Source organism: Vulpes vulpes, chromosome 9 (assembly GCF_048418805.1).
Source record: "Vulpes vulpes isolate BD-2025 chromosome 9, VulVul3, whole genome shotgun sequence".
Taxonomy (NCBI): Eukaryota; Metazoa; Chordata; class Mammalia; order Carnivora; family Canidae; genus Vulpes; species Vulpes vulpes.
Window position 1 is genome coordinate 93,127,445 of NC_132788.1, and position 22,671 is coordinate 93,150,115.

At 42.2% G+C, this 22,671-nt stretch overlaps 1 protein-coding gene across 2 annotated transcripts in view; it reads right to left on the reverse strand.

Moving 5' to 3' along the window:
- Positions 1-3,690: 3,690 nt before the first annotated feature.
- The window catches only part of IHO1 (interactor of HORMAD1 1), a 42,516-nt gene continuing 23,535 nt past the window's right edge, over positions 3,691-22,671 (reverse strand). Inside the window, exons 7-11 of one of the 2 annotated variants that reach the window (XM_072722294.1) lie at positions 15,814-15,862; positions 15,508-15,595; positions 7,111-7,214; positions 5,954-6,569; positions 3,691-4,029 (exon numbers count right to left, since the gene is read on the reverse strand). In XM_072722294.1, coding sequence (XP_072578395.1) covers positions 4,004-4,029; positions 5,954-6,569; positions 7,111-7,214; positions 15,508-15,595; positions 15,814-15,862 — 883 coding nt within the window. In that variant the 3' untranslated portion in view covers positions 3,691-4,003. Of the gene's footprint in view, positions 4,030-4,567; positions 6,570-7,110; positions 7,215-15,507; positions 15,596-15,813; positions 15,863-22,671 lie in introns of those variants that run through there. The other variant, XM_025988193.2, reaches the window with a different exon arrangement.

The window sequence follows — 22,671 nt, forward strand, 5'->3', positions numbered from 1 at the left end:
GTCATTTCCCTGCTGATATGGACTCCTGTCTGCATCTCTGGCTCCCTGAGGTGCTCCAAGGAGACGTTCCTGCCTTTGTCATCTGCTTTACTGGGCAGATGTATGCTCATCTATATATAGCGGGGCAGGGGTTTGGGGCAGTGGGTTTCCAAGGACTTAGCTAGAAGGGGAACAAGAGTCTAAAACATTTATTTTAATAAAACTTCCTCAGGTTTTCAGGGGACTGAGACCAAAAGCTTCTTGGGGAGACAATGATAGTCATATTTGAGAAACTAAAAATGTTTTACGTCATTTGGTTCTCTCCCCCGCAGCTCATCTTGGCAAACCAAACAATCACTGAATTGTTTCCATGGAAACACCAAACTGATTTGGATTAGCAGAATCAAAATAGTAACAAGGCAACCTCAAGAATAAATAGGAGCTTTGGAACCTGCTCATCACAAACTGCAAATTCAAACCACAGCACAAGGCACGTGAGAAGCAGGGCCCATCCAGCCCTGTAAGAGGTCTCCAGGTCCCCTGGCTGCATCCCACCAGTGTCCATGCCCTAGCCACTAGAAACCAGCTCTATATGCAGGCTGGCAAGACTTTGTAAGGCAGGAGATGGTCCGTAGAAGCTCCTAGGACCTGCTGGAGGGCAGGCAGGGAAGGCTGAGGAAGAAGGGATAAGAGAAAGGAGAGAGGTGAGGCAATGGTTGAGTGAAGGTCAGCAAGGAGCAGAGAGCCACAGCTGAGGCCTGAGAGCTGAGCAACAATTCTTTCAAAAGGACAATTCAAGGATGGCCATGGGCTGGAAATGTTGCCCCTGCCTTCAACCTCATCCAGATTGCCATGTTCACATTCCTGGGCATGGCTATCTAGCTACACGGGTCTAGAGTCTGAAATCATGCCAAGTGAGGTCTGGGGGCACTTACGGTTAGTATGCCTCTGCTTCTGTGTGGCTCCAGCTAGTGCAATCAGGCACTGGGGCCTGCCCTCTCATCTCTGGGTCTCTGGGCTCCCCTCAGCCTGTCTCCTGCTCCCCCTCACTGGGGAAATAGGGGAGCCACCTCCTGGCCCACCTGCCTTGCCTCCTTGAACCCTCTACTTCTAATCCCAGGAAAAACTGCAAGGGGGTCAGGAGATGAGGCAGAAGGCAGCAGACAACCTGGGCGCATGTGTCCCTGTGCACCCCAGAATGTGCTGATAAGGAAGCATCACCGTCCTCCCACTAGAGGAGTTGTGAGCTATTAGTGATCAATGAAATTGAGGAAGAGGATTTGCAAAAGAGGCCTGATTCAGGCCAGTCTCCCTCTTCCTGAATGGCCAGGCTGGGGGCTCATCTGGTACCAGAGTGCCACTGCTAACAGAAGCACAGAACATTTACCATGGCAGTGACCAGTGAATAAGGCATGCAAACAAGGGAGGCCACCGCACCTGATTATAGATCATTATTGAAAAGGCTTTCGTCCCAAGACTGTCTGAGGCTCTGGCAATTTGCTTTCTCCCTGGAGCATGTGGAAGAATGTTAATATTTTAAGTTCTAGCTAAATATTTATAGAGTAGACAAAGTTTTGCTTAGGAAATCTACTTGACGATGGATCCCAGCCCTAGTGGGAAGGACTGTCTGTGCTCGGCTGGCTAGAAGATGCCTGATTTGATGAAGAGTTTTGGCCTAAGGCCTGGTGTGAAAAAATTTTCAAAACTGCTCAATCCTTGTAGGAAGCAACTATCTTTTTAAAGGCAGAAAAGCTATTGTTTTCTGGGTACTTTGGGTAGAGAGGGGTTGCTGGCACCTGGCCTGGGAGAGAAGAGGGCATATGCAGGAGACTCCTCATCAGGAGCCCTTTGGAACTTCTGAGACAAAATGCAAAGGCTTGCCAGAAAGACTGGACTTTGCGATAGAGCTGTTCAAATGATGAGCGAGAAATCCCTGCCCTAGGTATTTGTCAAATGTCTATTAGTGTCAGACATTCTCCTGGATGCTGAGGATACAGCAGGGATGAGGCAGATGCTGCTCTTGCTTTTGAAGTTTATATCCTATCCAGCAAGGCAGATAAAACAGAAGTATACACATCAGTACACCACTCCAGATGGAGCTGTAGGAGAAAATTAAAACAGGGTAAGGGCATGGGCAGTGAATAGGGCAAGCTCCTATAGAAGAGATCACAAAAGGCCTTTCTGTAGGTGACATTTAAATTGACACTTGAATGTCAAGACAGGTGCTGTGGTTGGCTTTATTCCCCTCCTCCAATGTAGCTGGGGTCATGAACAGGCAGAGGAGCCCCTAGGTGGCTCTCTGGGCCCTAGGTCCACAGACACTTGTCCCCTGACCCCCCCCCCCCCATCTGCCCCTGTGTGGCCACATCTCTGTCAGCATCCAGACAGCCAAAAACGTTGTGTGCTCTGGGAATGTGCCTGAGCTATGTCACGCTCACCAAATCTGGCAAGTACTCAGTAGTTTCAAAAAAAAAAAAAAAAAAAAAGTCTTAGGAATAAAATAAGAAACAGAATATCCTTTCTTGATGATCACCAGAGACAGGCAGTGTAATTTTAATTAACCCAGCCTTGTTAGAAGATAAATTTACTGCTCATTCTACAAAAACATCCAGCTCATGGAACACTGAGTCACTCTGATCTTTGACTTCATAACACAAAAAGAAATACTTCTGAAGAAATACAGGATTTCATAACAGCAGAATCAGAACAGAGGGTCCTGCTTTGGCATTTCAAAACTGGACAGAACCTTCAATGAGAAGGCCGCAGTCATAAATATTAATGGAGTTCTCTCGACAGGGTCTCAACTTTGAGTTAAAATGATTAAACTTTTCAACTTAGAGTAATAAGATATTTCCAGATACAAACCCCTGTGGTCCTCAAGTCTCATGCTAACCACTCAACAGCCACCTGTAGTCAGTGTGAGAAGGGCTAGAAGGAACCCATGGCTTAGCCGGACCCCTTCTTCCCATGCCTCCTTGCACAAGGAGACAAAACCAGTAGGGAGGGCAAGTAGAAGTTGGCAGAGGGCAGGATAAACACATCCAGTGAGGCTCACAGGGAGAAAAGCCAGGGAAGCCTGAGGCAGAGGCCAAGTCTGTACTTCCTTGGCCTTGGAAAGGGCTGCTGCCGTTGCCTGTGGCTCCCAGCTACAGCCCACAGGAGGCCCTTGATCTGGAAACGGGGGTAAGAGCAGCTTAGGCTGGTGCCCAGGATCCCTGCAAAGGTGTCGAAGGACAATTAAACTCAGACTTTTGTGGGATACACACCCTTGAAAATAAAGAATGTAAAAATAAAGATCAAGAACCATTGCTTTCTTAATGGTCCACTCAGAGGCCCCATTGTCATTTACTGTACTGCCTTAAAAATGGGCAACAACATGGATGGAACTAGGGGGTATTATGTTAAGCACAATAAGTCAGTCAGGGAAAGATATCATATGATCTCACTCACATATGGAATTTAAGAAACAAAACAGATGTCATAGGGGAAGGGAAGGAAAAATAAGAGGAGACCAGAGAGAGAGACAAGCCTTAAGAGACACTTAACTCTAGGAACCAAACTGAAGGTCGCTGGAAGGGAGGAGGTGGGGGGATGGGATAACTGGGTGATGGACATTGAGGAGGCCACAGGATATATGAGCACCGGGTATTTATGCAACTGATGAGTCACTGAATTTCACCCCTGAAAATAATACAGTATATGTTACCTAAATTGAATTTTTTTAAAGATTTTATTTATTCATAGACACAGAGAGAAAGAGGCAGAGACACAGGCAGAGGGAGAAGCAGGCTCCACGCAGGGAGCCTGACGTGGGACTCGATCCCAGGTCTCCAGGATCACACCCCCGGCTGCAGGTGGCGCCAAACCACTGCGCCACCAGGGCTGCCCCTAAATTGAATTTAAATAAAGAATATATAAAAAAAGAAAAGAAGAAAAGAAAATGGGCAGATTCTGGAAGCCATCCATCCAGTGAGGATTTTTACTTCAAAACAATACAGGAAGAGAATTCAGTCTGAGTAGGGTGTTATTCATAATCATCTTGGGAGGAGCCTATGGAATAAAAAGAAGGTATGTATCTTATCTATTTGACTTTTTAAAAACTATTTATTCATGAGAGACACAAAGAGAGAGGCAGAGACACAGGCAGAGGGAGAAGCAGGCTCCCTGTATGGGAGCCCGATGAGGGACTCGCTTCCTGGACTCCAGGATCAGGCCCTGAGCTGAAGGCAGATGCTCAACCAATGAGCCACCCAGGCGACCCTCTATTTGATTTTCTTAATTAAGTTGGTGGGAGATCAGTAAATTTAATGAAAAAATATGCTTTTAAGTTTTTTGGGTTTTCTGTGTTTTTTGTTTTGTTTTGTTTTATTTTTAAGAGCACATGAGCATGAGTGAGGGGAGGGGCAAAGGGAGAAGAGAGAATCTTTTTTTTTTTTTTTTTTTTTTTGAGAAGAGAGAATCTTAAGCAGGCTCTACACTCAGTGCAGAGCTACATGAAGAGCTTGATCCCAGGATCCTGAGATCATGACCTGAGCTGAAATCAAGAGTCGGATGCCTGAGCCACCCAGGCACCCCCCAAAAAATATGCTTTTAAATGTTTCATATATTTTATTTTTTGTTACAAAAGAAATATATAACAAAAACTCAAAACTGCAAGATAGAAAGCCAAAGTCTCATAATAGGCCCATTGCTCTCCAGAAATATTACTGGACCCTTAGATGCTCTCATTAGCTTAAAGAGTAATTGAAAATAGGATGGGGAAAAACAGGAAGAAGGGCAGAATTGTGCAGCTTGTAGACAGCGCCACTCTGGGCATCTTTTGGGTCCATGTCACCTCTTTTTCATTGGCAGCTTAACATTCTCTGTTTCTCTGTTCACAATAAGGTAGACTTAGTGTATCCTGTAATACTTGCACTGATGAAAAAATGCAAGCACTCTGACAGTAAAACTGAATAAATATCATAATAAAAATATACTGAGGCCTGGAAAGGTATCAGTTATGTGTAGGAAGTACTGTGAAGACCAAAAATGTTGTGTTTGGGAGTCATGCTGCCACAGCAACAGTTCTGTGAGAGCCCTTCTGCCACTCAATAGACAGCCCACCTTTCATCAAAATCAGCACCTTCCACCTGATGCCCTACACTGAGGCTGCTGCTCCAGCTCATCACCACTGTCTTCACACACTTCATTTCAATAAATAAGGATGCACTTATCTCTTAAACTTGCCATGGGTAGCAGCTGGTATCTAGAATGCCAGATTTGCTCCCCTGGCCTTGCACCCATCCTGCACTGAAACCTCCCCCCCGCCCCCCCCCCAGCAGGGCCTCTGAGCCTGAGGGCTCGTCAGGCTCCAGGGACTTTCTGCCGCTAGACAGCCCCAGTGTGCTATAATTTGTCTTTCCAGCTGAGACCAATAAACTATCAGCTAAAGTCATTATGTGGGCTGGTCAGAAGCCATCATCACTGCTATCAAAACCCAGGTCATAGAGCATATTCTTCCCTGGCTCCTTGCTCAGAGGGCGCTCTGAACTTCCAAGGTTGAGGTCACTGAACCAACTCATATGGTGGTCCCCGTGGGAACTGTTAGAGAGCAGGCTGTTGTCTAGGGAAGAACACCCACTGAGCTGTAAGATATTCCTTTGCGCTGCTCTCATTGTCTTACAGGGCATGACTGTTCCTGCCATAACAGGGCTGACTAGCTTTGTGGGGCTCCTGGGGTCCCACAAATGCAGGGGCTGAGCAAGGGGCTCCTGCTGCTCCAGGGGGGACCTTTGTGGGCCAGAAACTGGAGGCTGAGGATATTTAGAAGTGACAGCACAGTTTTTGCTAGGGGTTTGTTCTTGTTTCCTGGCTAGGAGCCTGCCTCTGTGGGATTTCCTGGTCTGCTGTTTCTTGCCTTTCCCCCCTCTTTCCACAGTTTTGCGTTTCTGTGCAGCCCTCAACTTTTGTTCACAAGGGTCACACGGAAACACACCTTGACATTTTTGGCAGGTGTTCTTAATGCAGGTTTCAAAGTTGTTTAAGTCCAGGGGTATAAGCCTTGAGGCTCTTTGGGAAACCCAGTCCCTATCACCAGGAACTTTGCAGCCTGGGAAACCAGAGCCATGGTACTCAGAACTGGTTTTAGTCAGAGTCCGGTTCTCGCAGTTGGTCTGCACTGCCTTGTCCTTTCCTTGCCTGTTTCTTTTGCTGGTTCCAGCTGCCATCAGTGCAGTCTCTTCTTGGAGAGTATCACTTTTTGCTCCCTCACTTTGGACACGAAATTCTCCAGGCTGCGGGGAGCCCATATTCAGATTCCATATGCCAGGGAGGGCCTGAGCCTGCCACATAACTGGTTCTTCAGAAGCATATCTGTCGTGCCTGGTGAAATTGAGACTCTGGGCCAGAGGTGGTGAGGTCTGGGAAGTGCTGTCTTTCACATGCCCCGGTACCCAAGGGACTGAAATCAATCTCTTCAGCTCTGCTAGGACACTGGCCACATTCAGCTGGCCTAGCTGATCACACAGCTGCTGGAAGTCCTTACTCTGCTGGGCAACTAAAACTTCAAGGTGCTTCAGGTCAGATTTCATTTCTATAAATTCTGCTTGTCTCTAGGGAAAGACGTGAGAAAAGAGTTAGGGACCCTGCAACTCAGAACGCACAATGAAATGTGCAAACTAACCAAAGGATGTGCTAGCAGAACCAAAGCTTGTCCCTTGCTGGGTGCTTTACAGAGGAAGGATGGCAACATTCTGGAGCAGAGCCCCTTGGGTCCACATGATGCCAGGGAACCTTGGAGGAGGAAGTTAGCCTCTACCCTGGTCCATTACCAAGGGACCTATCTGGCTCCTATTCTTGGCTAAAAAAAAATTGCAAATTTAAAGGTGTCTATCTGGGTCTTAGTGACAAAGCTAAAAACATACTTGAGGGGCAGCCCCGGTGGCGCAGCGGTTTAGTGCTGCCTGCAGCCCGGGGTGTGATCCTGGAGACCCAGGATCGAGTCCCACATCAGGCTCCTTGCATGGAACCTGCTTCTCCCTCTGCCTGTGTCTCTGCACCTCTCTCTTTCTGGGTCTCTCATGAATAAATAAATAAAATCTTAAAAAAAAAAAAAAAACTTCCTTGAGGATAGAGGTTGGGATCCACACTTACAGCTTCAAATCTCTTCTGTATCTCAGAGATGACCTGCTCCATGTTGCCTTTGTCATGCACTGTTTCCAACACCAGATCACTATGGGCCTGTACAGTCTCTTGCACTAAATACAGAAAAATGACAATTACTTCATGAAGACTATGGCATGCCCCACCTGCCCATACCATATGATGAAGAGGGAAGAGCTGAAATCTGGCATGGGCCACTTGAGCCTGCTCTGCTAATGTCCAGGATTCTCCGCCCAGATCAACCTTGGTGAGGAGAGCAAGCCAGAGTAGGACGATTCCTCCACTGTCTCTTCTTTCCTTCCTCCCTGAGAATATTCTAGCCAAGGCAGACTCAGTCTCATCAGCCTCCTGGGGACTCTGAAACCTGCTTCCTAGATGACGGCACGAACTTTTTCCTTGGCCTACATTCTTGGTCCTGTCATCAGAGTGATCTCTTCAGAATGTAGATGTGATTATACCTCCTCTGAAACCTGCACTGTAACTTTCAATAGCACCCCGCTGGCCATTGGATGAAGTCCAAATCTTTACATTGGCCATGAAGACCCAGGCTCACTTTCCCCTTACCCTCTCTATCCAGCTCCACATCTCTGAGGTCTTTCTTTCTTTTTTTTTTTTTTAAAGATTTTATTTATTTATTCATGAGAGACAGAGTGAGAGGCAGAAACAGGCAGAGGGAGAAGCAGGCTCCAGGCAGGGAGCCTGACCTGGGACTCGATTTAGCGCTGAGCCACCCGGGCTGCCCTGAGGTCTGTTTTCTATGCAATCTCTCTCACCATTGGCTTTGTACATGCTCTTCCCTTGGCTTGGAGTATTTATACTTCTATCCCAGTCAACTCTACCCATTCCCTTCAACCACTACCTCTGTGCAATTAATTCATTTTTTGTTAAAGATTTTATTTGAGAGAGAGAGCATGAGTGGGAATGGTAGAGGGAGAAGCAGACTCTGAGCTGGGAACCTGATGTGGGGCTCAATCCCAGCACTCCAGGATCATGACCTGAACCTAAGGCAGACGCTTAACCTACTGAGCCACTCAGGTGCCCCTCAGTGCAACTAATTTCTTTTCTTCCTTATGCTCTCAGCAATCACCTCCTTTGAAAATAGCCATTTCCTGGCAGGCTTGGGGGCTCCTTTTCTCTGGTGTTGGCACGACGTGTGTGCTCTATTATCACTTATCACCCACCATTTATTTATCCTCTATTTACACTTGGGCTGTAATGAACTTGGTGACTTGACTGACTTGCTAACCACTCAGGACTGATACTGATTCCTCTCTTTGGCATAGAGTATTTTACACACACACACACACACACACACACACACACACACTAACACATTGTGTTGCAATCAATCATTGCCATCCTGTTGTTAAATGGCAGGTCATGTGAAGATGCTTCTTACATTTATTTAGCAAATACTTGATGAGTATCTGCTATATGCTATAAGCTATTATAAGTTCACATACATCTTAAATGCATAAGAAGTATAATTTACAGATAATCAGGAATAACACACCAGATATTCCTTTTATCTTCTCATAACTGAAAGGGTGTTTCAAGATTCTTGACAAAATTTTTTAAAGATTTTATTTTTATTTATTCATGAGACACATACACACACATAGAGAGAGGCAGAGACACAAGCAGAGGGAGAAGCAGGCTCCATGCAGGGAGCCTGACGTGGGACTCGACCCCAGGACTCCAGGATCACGCCCTGGGCTGAAGGCGGCACTAAATTGCTGAGCCACCTGGACTGCCCAACAAAATTTTTTCATTTTAGGTGGGTAAAAAACAATTTGGCAACAAGAGAGTGTTTAGCTCTTCACAATAAATGGAAGGAAAACCAGAGTGACGTCTGGTGCTTGAAAAGACAGGATAATAATCTCAAATTTAGTCTTACTTGAAAACTTGCCTCAGTCTGATAGGTGCTTTGGTTAGTTCCCCGTATTCTAACTATTCTGTCGCTTTTGTCTTCTCCTATTAGCTAAGGGCAGGAATTTAGCATATGCTATCTGATAAAGGTCAAGTGATTTATCTCAGCGTTCCTCTTTAAAATAAAACATAAGGGCACTTGGATGGCTCAGTGGTTGAGTGTCTGCCTTTGGTTCAGGTCATGATTCCAGGGTCCTAGGATCGAGTCCCATGTCAGGCTCCCTGCATGGAGCCTGCTTCTCCCTCTGCCTATGTCTCTCTGCCTCTCTCTCATGAATAAATAAATAAAATATTTAAAAAACAAAAACAAAACATAATCCCCCTCCTAAAAGGAGTCTTACATTTCAGATTTCATATATTAACATAAATTCTAGATATATTAACAATTTTACTATAAGTAAACCATAAAGTAAGAAGGAAAAATGGGGGAAATTGTAACTTTGTAAGGAAAGGCATTTCTAAACAAGACATAAAACCCAGAAAACATTAAAAAAAAAAAAAAAAAGATGAGTGAGTTATGTATCATTGTTAAATTAATTCCTGGGTAGTTTATCTTCTGTGTTAGATTTATAAATGGCATCTTTTTTTCCCATTACATTTTTGTTAATTTCTGCCACCTTACTAAATTATCTTACATTTTGTGGCACTTTTCCAGTTGGTTCTCAGAATATCAAAGGAAAACATGAGGCTCAAAAATCTCTATAAAGGGAAAAAGTCAGGAGTACCCAGACAACATACAGAATCTAGAAGCAAAATGGCATCAAACATCTCATTAACCAAACTAAAACTAGAAGACAATGGAGCCATCCCTTAGAAATTCTGAGGACAAAGCATTTCCCACTAGGATTCTAGACCCATGTGGAGATAGAAAACATTTTCAAACATGCAGTGTAAGTTAGCTCTCATACACTCTTTCTCAGAAAGCTACTGGAAGATGTGTATGATGAAACACAAGTATAAACTAAAGTCCAGGAGACAAAGGGATCCAAGACTGGGGATGAAAAACAGAGGATCCTTAGAATGACAATGAAGAGAAGTCCTAAGCCTGGGACCTCAGGAGTTATCTGCCCGGGGTTAGAGCTAGAAGATGGAGCTCCAGGCAGGACATCTCTAATTAGAAAAGGAAACAGAAAGAATTCCTGATGTGTTTGAATGTATTATTTGTAGATTTACAGTTTAAGAATTATCAGAGAACTGTGCTAGGAATATGGAAACAATCTTGAACAAAACTGTGTACTACATACATGAATTTTTGCAGTTTTGAAAGGAAAAAAATAAACATGTACATAAATAAATGAAAATTGTACTAAGTGCTATGATAGGGATTATAATAAAAAGAACAGAGTGGGGGCACCTATTTCAGATAAGGTCATTGGAGATGAAGACATTTAAGGTGAGGGACACCTGGGTGGCTCAGTGGTTGAGCATCTGCCTTCAGCTCAGGTCATGATCCTCGGGTCCTAGGATTGAGTCCCATATCTCCCTCTGCCTATGTCTCTGCCTCTCTCTGTGTGTCTCTCATGAATAAATAAATAAAATCTAAAAAAAAAAAAAGGACATTTAAGGTGAAACCAGAAGGATTAAAAGGAGCTAGCCCTGCAAAGATTAGGGGAAGGTTATTGAGAAAAAAGAGGACAGCAAGTGTAAAGTTCTGAGGCAAGAAAGAGCCTGGTAGGACTATAAACAGACAAACCAGTGTAGTCTTGCAAAAATAGCAATAAGAAATGGTAAATTTCATTTTATGTTTATTTTACCACAATAAAAAAAGAATTTTCTAGAAGGCAAATTTTCTCCTATTACCCAATACAAAGTTAAATTCCATATGTCAACCAATTAGAAAAAGGCTGTTTACTTATGTTTCAAGTACTAGATTCCTATTCCTAAATTTAGTCAAATATTTTTCCAGACATCCTTGTGGATATTTGTAGTAGAAAGCAAATGTAATTATCCTATCCTAGATGAATTCCTAAATAGCAATGTTTCTTAGCAACAGTGAACATTACCAACCACAAAAGCAGAGAATGAAGAAGGCAAGCAAAGTGTTCAGTTTCAGAGTGAGTACTCAGAAAGCATCTATCTGTGGTCCCACAAAGTCTTTCCTTGTCCCCTTGGAAACATATGTTTGGGATCTTTACTTTCACAGGAGCATTTTTTTTTAAAAGATTTATTTATTTTATTTATTCATGATAGACACAGAGAGAGAGAGAGAGACAGAGGCAGAGGCAGAGACACACAGGCAGAGGGAGAAGCAGGCTCCATGCCGGGAGCCCAATGCGGGACTCAATCCTGGGTCTCCAGGATCAGGCCCTGGGCCAAAGGCAGGCGCCAAACCAAGGATCCCCTCACAGGAGCTTTTATATCAAGCTCATTACTTCCGGGATCCCTGGGTGGCGCAGTGGTTTAGCGTCTGCCTTTGGCCCAGGGCACGATCCTGGAGACCCGGAATCCCACGTCGGGTTCCCGGTGCATGGAGCCTGCTTCTCCCTCTGCCTGTGTCTTTGCCTCTCTCTCTCTCTCTCTCTCTCTCTGTGTGACTATCATAAATAAATAAAAATTGAAAAAAAAATTTTTTAAATAAATAAAATAAAATAAAAAAAGCTCATTACTTCCAAAATCTATCCCTTTTTTTTTCTTTTAAAAAGTTTAAGAAAATAACTCAAACCTAGAACAGTATAAAAAAATATGCAATGAAAAATGACAGATTCGCTCCCATGCAAACCTTGGTTCACTTCCTGGAATTTAACATTACAAGCAGTTCCTAGAATTTTGTGTTGATACATTGGTACATGTGCATATCTATGTGTATAGATTATAGATCATGTGTGTGTGTGTAAGTGTATGGGTGTTATTTAGAAGAGGACTCATTTCATTTTTGCTTTAGCAATAAACATCAGGTATTTTTAACTATTTTGTAAAAATGCCATTTAAAATCCATTTCCATATCCTGGACAGTATCTCTGTTTTCTTTGAAGATGATTTTTTAATTCATTTCTATTTTTGTGATTTGACAAGGCTCAGATTCTACACTTTTCCACTGATGGCCAGTGGTTTTCCTTTTATGTACTCTGTAATTTTGCTCTCCTTGCCATGCTGATGACAGCCTGAGGAAAGGTCTGGGAGCCTCCATGTATAAGAAGCATCTCCCATTTTCTTCAGGATGCCCTTCCTAATTTTCACTGACTGGTCATACTCCTCCACAAAATGTACCCCGGAGTAAATTATGTGCACACAAGCAGCACCTTGCTATTATTATTTAACGATGGACAGATATTTCCATTTTAACATGGTTCATAAAGATAGACCTCATTCTTTTTTTTTTTATTTAAGATTTTATTTATTTGAGAGAAGGAGAGAGTTGGGGAGGTGGGGAGCAGAGTGAGAGGGACGAGCAGACTCTGTGCTGAGCTCAGAGCCTGATACAAAGTTGGTTCCCAGGACTCTGAAATCATGACCTGAGCTGGTCAGATGCTTAGACTACTGAGCCATTCAGGTGCCCTAGACCTCATTCTTCTTGGTGATTATATGTGCCTTGCTTAGAAAAGCATTTCTTGACTCCAAAATTATAAAAATGTTGCCCATTGTTTTCTTTTTCTTTTTCTTTTTTTTTTTTTTAAAGATTTTATTTATTCATGAGAGACACAGAGAGAGAGGCAGAGACACAGGCAGAGGGAGGAGCAGGCTCCACGCAGGGAGCCCGACATGGGACTCAATCCCGAGTCTCCAGGATCACGCCTTGGGCTGAAGGCGGTGCTAAACTGCTGAGCCACAGGGGCTGTCTGCCCATTATTTTCTTATTTATATTACTTATTACTATATTATTTCTTATTTATATTACTTAATCACTACATTTACTATATTGATTCATATGGAATTTATGTATAAAGTTATCTATTTTCCAAAGAAGATATTTTCTGATCTTCTTTCTTTTTTTATTTTTTAAAGTAGGCTCCACACCCAGCATGGAGCCCAATGCAGAGCTTGAACTCCTAACCCTGAGATCAAGAGTTGAATGTTTAGCCAACTGAGCCACCAGCACTCTGATTTTCAATAGCAGCCCCTCCTTTTTATTTTCCTATTGATCATATATTTTTTAAAGATTTTATTAATTTACTCATGACAGACACAGAGATAGGCAGCGACATAGGCAGAGGGAGATACGGGACTCAGTCCCAGGACCCCAGGATCATGACCTGCCATGACCTGAGCATCTGCTCAACCACTGAGCCACCCAAGTGCCCCAATCATATTTTTCAATCCCTATTAGGTGCTACTGCTTTTTACTAATTAGCCCACCCAAACTTAAATTAGGATGTGGATGACCTTGGTAATTTATTCTATTATTCTAGTCTTCAGTCCTCAACTGAAGAACAAGAGGAGCTGGATTAAATGGCTTTAGGGAACCAGTGTTCCCTCTGGTTGAACAGACTGACTAGGGAAAGATTTCATGACCTCCGTTCTGTGAAGGTACCAATTACATTGTAGCACAAGAGAGCACTTTCACACAGTATCTTTCCCTTTCCCTTATGAGCCACAGTAAATGCGTATTGAAGGCTGCAGGATGTACTGGCTGACAAATTCAGTGTTTCAGGCCAGCTAGACTGGGCCAGACCATGTGAAGATAGAGGATTTGTTTGGTTCCTCTTTCAATGACTAACTTCCTGATCACTACATACCAAGAAAAGGAATGACTTTGGACAGGCTATTTATGCCATTTTCAAGAATGATCTGGCTTTCTAGGGGTGCCTGGGTGGCTCAGTTGGTTAAGTATCCAACTCTTGATTTTACCTCAGGTCATGATCTCAGGGTGATAGAATCAAGCCCTGCGTCAAGTTCTGCACTGACCACAAAATCTGCTGGAGATTCTCTCTCCCTTTCTCTCTGCCCCATCCCGCACACTGCCACTTGAGCTCCATACATACATACATACATACATAAAATCTTTTTTTAAAAAAGGAATGATCTGGCTTTGTAATTAATATGATGCCACAGTGTCTGTTACTGTTTGCCCTATCAACGTGGCTCCTTCTCCTGAGTCTTACCCTCTAAAAAGGAACCATCAGGATGAAGGATCAGGATCCCTATGCCTACTATAAGCCAGACCCAGTTCTAGTCCTCACTCTGTCTTGATCTTGTATTGGGAGTTTGGGCACTTCCATTCCCTAGTCTGGGCTAAGAATGTCACACTTATGCTGCAATCCTCCTTTTTGTACTTCACTTAGCTTTAAATGAAGAAAACAAAAAGTGGGCAGCCCGGGTGGCTCAGCAGTTTAGTGCCGCCTTCGGCCCAGGGCGTGATCCTGGGGACCCTGGATTGAGTCCCACGTCCGGCTCCTTGCACGGAGACTGCTTCTCCCTCTGCCTGTGTCTCTGCCATTCTCTCTCTTTCTCTCTCTCTGTCTCTCATGAGTAAATAAATAAAATCTTAAAAAAAAAAAAAAAAGAGTGCTTTCCTTGGGCACTTATAAATGAGTTATTCTATCACTTTACACAAAGGAAACACTCCTGGTTTGCTTCTGCTCTTTGTCTTGCTACTTCTTGTGAGAGTAATAGTCCCAGGTGTCCATAACTGGTTTCGAAAAAGATTAGGCACAGTTGCCCTATGTGTGGAATACCCAGGTTGGAAGCCAGCAGACAGCGCAGTGCTTTTTTGCAGACAGATGGAGATTAATTTCTAAGCCACACAAAGGCATTAATTTTTGTAAATCATGAGCAATCATGATTCCAAGGCATTTAAATAAGTTGACTTCAATTTGTTTAAAATAAAAAATAAACACACAGACAAAAGCAAACAAGTACAGATGCAGTCATCATCTTGCTATTTAGCTGAGAAGCTGTTGGTTCTACAGAGGTGTCCGCCTAAGGAGAGCAGTGTTATGGCTCTCTTCTGTTTAGTAAGAGCCAGGAACATGTTTTATTTAAACATAAATTGCTAACTGGTAGAGCAAGGGACTTTACAAACCACTAACTGAAATGGAGAAAGAGGTAATTCACTACAAAATAGCTCTCATTGAAACCAAGGCATCAAGAAGATTGGGTGGCTGGAGTATTTCTAACTCCTAAGGGAGCAGTCTTTATTTCTAAGTCCTAACGGAACAATGTCTTTATAGACAATACAGACAGCAATTCATTAGGGATTCAGGGATGCTTCTGATTCACTTTAGGCAGTGAGATGAGAAATCTGGCAGAGCTACCCATCCTGAGGCAGCAATGGGATTACTAGGTGGAGGATTAGTGCTTCACAGGGGGCAGCTAAGGACCAGGAACACTCCCACACCTGGGTGGGTCCCACCACTGAGTTCAGTGTGCTCCACATCTCTTCAGGGCTAACCTTAATGTACCCATTCTCTCATCTGAAACACTATGGAACCTCACCACTGACAGAAACATGGCTAGGGTCAGAAAGTTCAGTTCACTGCACACAGTGCCCTCTGCTGCTAACCTCAAATACAAGATACTCACATGTCTTAGTCACAGTCTCCAAACAATCCAAAATTGTTTGGCTTCTTGAGCTGAGATGTTCCTCAGATTTTTCCACAGATGTCTGCAACTAAGAAATCCCAGATTAAGAAAGAATTCACGGATTATTGACTTATTTTACTAACTTGTAATATTGTCATTTAATAATTTTAAAAAGGTAGTTAAAACATGCTAAAAAAAAAAAAGAAAAGAAAAAACATGCTATCCTATATGAGTTAAGGTCAATGTAATTAGTAAACTTCTTAAAATGTAAAATGTTCTAATTCCTTGACATGTAGCTATACTTACCCTGTGAATGCTTTCTCTGATATGGGAAATTAAGTTGTATAGAGTCTCACTAGAATAAGCAAGAAAAAATAAAATAAATCTTTGTAAAATACTGAAAAATTATGTAACAGAATTGATTCCATAAACATGGCAGGCTTCCACTTGGTGCAGCATCAAAACAGTGCTTGATTAGATTGGACACTCACCCCTGAAAAATTTTAGTGTCCAGCAACAAAAAATGAGAACATAGACTTGTTGTGAACATTGCCAAGGCAAAACATTTTTTTCTTTTTAAAGTTTACTCTCTTTGTATCTTCAATAAAGTAAATATTAGCAACTCAAGTGGCTACTACAGTAAAAGAGATCAGCTTTCATTTTTGTAGCAACAATAGCTAGTCAAAAATTCCTGGAAACATCTTAGTCTAATGACTGTTACTTTGTAAGAATGGGTAGAGACGATTATTGGATATTATTATATCCAATATTATTACATTTAAATTAATATAAATATTAATTTTGGGGTAATATTAATTTTTTAAAGAGTTTATTTTGAGAATGAGAACAGAGGAGGGGCAGAGGGAGAGGGAGACCGAGAATCTCCACCAGACTCCCCACCAATGGCAGAGCCTGACTCTGGCTTGATCTCATGACCCTGAGATCATGACTTGAGCCTAAACTGAGAGTCCAGGGCTTAATCAACTGAGTCACCCAGGCATCCTTCTTTTTTTCCCAAAGATTTTATTTATTTATTTATTTATTTATTTATTTATTTACTTATTTACTTGCTTGCTTGCTTATTTATTGGAGTGGGGGGAAGTAGAGAAAAGGGGGAAAAATCCAAAGCAGATCCACCTTGGAGCTTGCTCTAATGACTGGGAGATCAAGACGTGAGCCAAAACAAAGAGTCAGCCACTTGACCAGCTGAACCACCTAGGTGCCCCAGCAATATTACTTTTTAATGAAAAGGAAACTATCACAATTATTCCTCAAATAAATATGCCATTTTCGAAAAGATTCAGACATGGATTATCATAAAATTATTTTTTTACAGATTTTGTTTCTTCAATCTGCACAATATAAATGCAGATATCAATTTTTGAACCCTAATAGGACTATTCTTCATACCAAGTCTTTTGGATGCTCCACCAGACTGACTTTTTTTTTTTTAAGATTTTTATTTATTTATTCACAGAGACAGAGAGAGAGAGGCAGAGACATAGGCAGAGGGAGAAGCAGGCATCATACAGCCTGACGTGAGACTCTATCCAGGGTCTCCAGGATCACACCCTGTGCTGCAGGCAGCGCTAAACCGCTGCGCCATGGGGGCTGCCCCACCACACTGACTTTAAAAGGAGAATTTTATAAAACCATTAGGGTCTACAAGCCTTATGCTTTTTATGAAGCAGATTGGGACATTACCTGAAAACAATAAAAATATTAAAAATAAAAAGTTAATGAATTAGGAGCACCTGGGTGGCTCAGTCAGTTGAGCATCTGACTCTTGATTTCAGCTCAGGCCATGATCTCAGGATCATGGGACTGACTGTTCCCAGGCTTCAGGCTCACCAGAGAGCCTACTTTTCTCCCTCTCCCTCTCTGCCCTTCCCCCCTGCTCGTGTGTTCATGTGCTCTTTCTCTCTCAAATAAATAAATCTTTTAAAAAATTAATGAATTAAGGATATTAAGAACAGAATACTATTAAATTATAAATGTACAGAATAAGAAAGTAACCTAGAAATTAAACATAGCAGAAACAAGTAGAATAGTAAGGAAATAGTACAGAAAATAAAACAAAAGACAAAGAGATGGAAAATAGATCAATAGGAAAAATAAAGAGGATCAATGCAGGAGATCCAACACACACCCAAAACTAGAGATTCAGAAGAAAGAAGAAAAATAGAGAGATTTTCAAAGATAACAAAAGAAAAATTCCCAGAACCAAAAAAATAAGTTTATATAGGTCCAAAGGAACCCCTCAATGCCCAAAGATTATAACATGCCGTATCAGAGCACATTTACTGAAAAATTTCAAGTTTATGGATATTGAGAAGGCCTTAAAAACTTCTGGAAAGGGGGCTGCCAGGGTGGTTCCGTGGTTTAGTGCCCCCTTCAGCCCAGAGCGTGATCCTGGAGACCGGGGATCAAGTCCCACGTCAGGCTCTCTGCATGGAGCCTGCATCTCCCTCTGCCTGTGTCTCTGCCTCTCTCTCCTCTCTGTGTATTCTCATGAATAAATAAATAAAATCTTAAAAAAAAAACTTCTAGAAAGAAAGAACGTAATGTACACAGATCAGGAATTAGAATGGCATCAGATCTCTCTCTCTCTCTCTCTCTCTCTCTCTCTCTTTTTAGATTTTATTTATTCATAGAGACAGAAAGAGAGAGAGAGAGAGTCAGAGACACAGGCAGAAGGAGAAGCAGGCCCCATGCAGGGAGCCCAACATGGGACTTGATCCCAGGACTCCAGGTCATGTCCTGGGCTGAAGGCAGGTGATAAACCACAGAGCCACCCAGGGATCCCCATCAGATCTCTTAAAAGCAACATAAAAGTGACATGGCAATGAGAACAATGCTTTAGAAATTTTGGGGAAAAATAGTTTCCAATCTAGAATTCTATATCCAGCTTAAACTATTTGCAATCAAGTGTCAGGGGAAAATAAAGAATTTCAGATATGCAAGGTCTCAAAAAATTATTTAGGTGCCATGCACCTGTTGTTAAGTTTCTGGAATTTATGTTCCACCAAATCCAAGGAGTACAGTAAGAAAGAAAAGAATGTAGGATCAAAGTAACAGAAAATCCAACGCAGGAGAGAGGAGGTAGGAATGCTTAGGATGATGGTGAAGGGAAGACTCAGGATGACAGCTGCACTGCAGAGTAAGAGAGTACAAAGTTCAGATCAGAATTAGTAAGGCTGACTGAGAAGAAAATGACACTGAAAGAATTTCGGATGTGTTTGGGTATAAAATAAGGAGCTTCTGTGGCACCTGGATGGCTCAGTCAGTTAAATATCTGCCTTCAGCCCAGATCATGACCCCAGCATCCTGGGATCAAGTCCCACATTGGGCTCCCCCTGCTTGGGATCTTTCTCTCTCAGACACACGCGCGCACACACACACACACCCTCTCTCTCTCTCTCTCTCTTTCTCAAATAAATAAAATCTTTTTAAAAAAATAAAATGAGGCTTTTTAAGTTTTGCTGCAGAATTTGGGGATGTGATTCCTACATTGAAAATTCAGCAAAAAAGAAAAAAGGTAATTTTTAACATTTAGGAAAACGTCATCATACTGTATATAATTTTTCTAGGCTATCTAGATAAGGATTTAAAGATTGAAAATCAATTTAGGGCAGCCCAGGTGGCTCAGCAGTTTAGCGCAGCCTTCAGCCCAGGGCATGATCCTGGAGACCTGGGATCAACTCCCACATCGGGCTCCCTGTGTGGAGCTTGCTTCTCTCTGCCTGTGTCTCTGCCTCCCTCTCTCTCTGTGTCTCTCGTGAATAAACAAATAAAATCTTTAAAAAATAAAATAAAAATAAAAAGCAGATTGAAGAGCACCTGGATGGCTCAATCGATTAAGCATCTGCCTTCAGCTCAGGTCATCCTGGGTTGATGGGATCCAGCCAGCAGTAAGCTCCCTGCTCAGTGGGAAGTCTGCTTCTCCCTCTCCCTCTACCCCTCCCCCCCGCTCGTGCTCTTTCAAAAAAATAAAATCTTAAAAAAATAAAAAATAAAAAACAGATTGAAAAATAGTCCATAGGAAACAACATTTAAAAAAAATACATAAAAATAGAGCAGCATTATATAAAACATTGCTAATGGTGGTTCACAGAGTAAACTGATTCAAGAGGCAGACTGGAGGATCTTTGCCCAAAACTCCTCCTCAGTTTATATGTGCCCCTTTAGATGGAGTCTTTCCTGACGCCCACAGTCAGAGCTGGGAGCCTGTCCTCAGGGCTTCCAAAGCATTTGGATGCAACCTCAACAATACCATTTGTAACTTTGTACTTAAGAGTGGAAAGTCCAAAGTCTTTATTTTAGGCTGGTTTGCATCTGATCCTCTTTTCTGTTTTAGTTCTTCAGGTTTGGGATCTTGGAGGGAAGCAGAGCCTCCTTCTTCTAGAGGTTGATTGTGCCAGGGGCTTGCTTTCTTAGCTTCTCCTGAACCCTGGGCTCTTCCCTCACACATAACTGGCCAGACCAAGAGTCAGGAGGAAAAGACTGTGAGTTCTCTCTAGTGGCTGTTGCTCCAGTACAAGGAAGATAGAGCTCCAGGAGAATAGTAAAAGTATCCAGGCCTACACTGGTTACAGTGTGGAGAGGTCTATTACAATCTGGGCAGCGGGTAGCAGGCAGGAGAATCTGTACTAGACTAATTTTGTGGTTTGTTTGGAGAATTATTCACAATGGGTAGCACTTGGCAATTGTAGGACTGTTGCAAAAACTCAAAGAGGCATCATTTTCTTCCTTGGAAATCAGAATCCTGATTTTTTCCTCCCTGGATACACTTGCCACCCAGATAGATGACATTCCCAGATTCCCCTGAAGTTAGGTACAACCATGTGAGTAAATTCTAGCCAATGTGAGGTATAAGGAATGTTACATGCAACTTCCAAGAAGAATCCTAAAGGGAAAGGAAAATACCCTTTGTTCTTTCCTTCATCTATCATGTGTCTGGAACTCTAACAACAGCTAGAACTCCAGCAGCCACCAAGCACTGTGAGGACAGGGGTCACACTTTAGGGATGGGAGACTAGAGTGCTGGAAGGAACCACATCCTTCAGAACCATGAACCTACCATTCTAGTCCCAGACCACATACTTTGGGATTATTTTTGCATTAAAGAAAAACATCTATCTTTTTAAAGCTTTTCTTATATGTATGAGTGTATATATGTTATATGCAGTTGAACATAATCCTAGCTAATAAAATGAGCTACCCAATATCTTTTTCTCTTTTTATTTTATTTTTTTCTTTTCAAATTGTAGTTGATACTCATCAACTATTCAATATCTTTTAATAACTTTTTAACATTAAAAAAACTTGGGATCCCTAGGGGGCGCCGCGGTTTGGCGCCTGCCTTTGGCCCAGGGCACGATCCTGGAGACCCGGGATCGAATCCCACGTCGGGCTCCCGGTGCATGGAGCCTGCTTCTCTCTCTGCCTGTGTCTCTGCCTCTCTCTCTCTGTGTGTGTGACTATCATAAATAAATAAAAATTAAAAAAAAAAAACTTTTTAAAGATTCTAGTTATTTATTTGAGAGAAAGAGAGAGAGAGATAGGAGAGCACAAGCAGGAAGGAGAGAAGAAAAGAAGCAAGCTCCCCACTGAGCAGGGAGCCTGTCTCAGGGCTCTATCCCAGGACCCCAGGATCATGACCCAAGTCAAAGGCAGACACCTAACTGACTGAGCCACCCAGGCACCCCAACATTAAAAAAATTTAAGTTAGGGGGCACCTGGGTGGCTCAGTCAATTAAGCATCTGCCTTCAGCTCAGGTCATGATCCCAGGATCCTGGGATTAAGCCCTGCATCAGACCCCCTGCTCAGCAGGGAGCCTGCTTCTCCCTCTCCCTCTGCTGCTCCCGCTGCTTATGCTCTCACACTGTCAAATAAAATATTTAAAAATGTTTTCAGTTAACACAGGAAATTAACTGTGTACGTGTGTATGTACACATTTCTGAATTTTAACACAAACTTGGGGTTCATGTAACCATTACTACAATCAGAAGGGTAGTATCCAAAGAACACCTTCATGGGGATCCCTGGGTGGTGCAGCGGTTTGGCGGCTGGCTTTGGCCCAGGGCGTGATCCTGGAGACCCGGGATTGAATCCCACGTCGGGCTCCCGGTGCATGGAGCCTGCTTCTCCCTCTGCCTATGTCTCTGCCTCTCTCTCTCTCTCTCTCTCTCTCTGTGACTATCATAGATAAATAAAATTAAAAACAAAAACAAAAACAAAAAACACCTTCATGATGTCCCTTTGTAGTGAAGTCCAGCCTACATCCCTTAACCTCTGGTAATCAGTGACATATTCGCCATCTCCATAGTTTTGCCTTTCTCAGAAGGCCATGTAAATGGAGTCATATAGTATATAACTTTTGAACTGATTTTTTTCACTCAACATAGTGTCTTTGAGATTCACCCATGTAATTGTATATCAGTAGTTCTTTTTTTTTTTTTTATTGCTGAGTAGCGTTCTGTTTTATGGACATACATTGTTTGTTAATCCATTCATTTATTTAAGGATATTCAAGTTGTGTCTAGTTTTTGGTAATTATGAACAAAGCTGCTATAAACATTACTGTACAGGCTTCTGTGTAAACATAAGTCTTGATTCAGGGTAAATGCCTAGGAGAATTACAGAGGCATATAATAAATTAGGTTTACTTACAAGAAACTGTCAAACTCTAGTTGCCCTATATCCTTGCTCAGCACTTGGTATTGTTAGCTTTTATTTATTTTAAGTTTAGCCATGCTAATAGATATGTAGTAATATGTCATTGTGATTTCAACTTGTATTTCCAAAATGGCTAATGATGTTGAACATCATTAGGATCATTTTTGTATTGAGCATTTTCATGTACTTATTTGTTATCCATATATATTTTTTAAGTTTATTTTTTTAAGTAATCTCTATATCCAAAGGGGGGCTTGAACTCACAACCCTGAGATCAAGAGTCACATCCTCTTCCAACTGAGCAGGCCAGGTACCTGCTGGTTATCCATATGTTGTTATCCATATGTTGTTTTTGACGTATCTGTTAAAATCTTTTCCCATTTTTTTTATTGAGTTGCTTATTACTTACTAAGTTTTAAGAATTCTTTTTATATTCTGAATATAAGTCCTTTGCTGAAAACGTTTACAAATATTTTTCCCTTTTT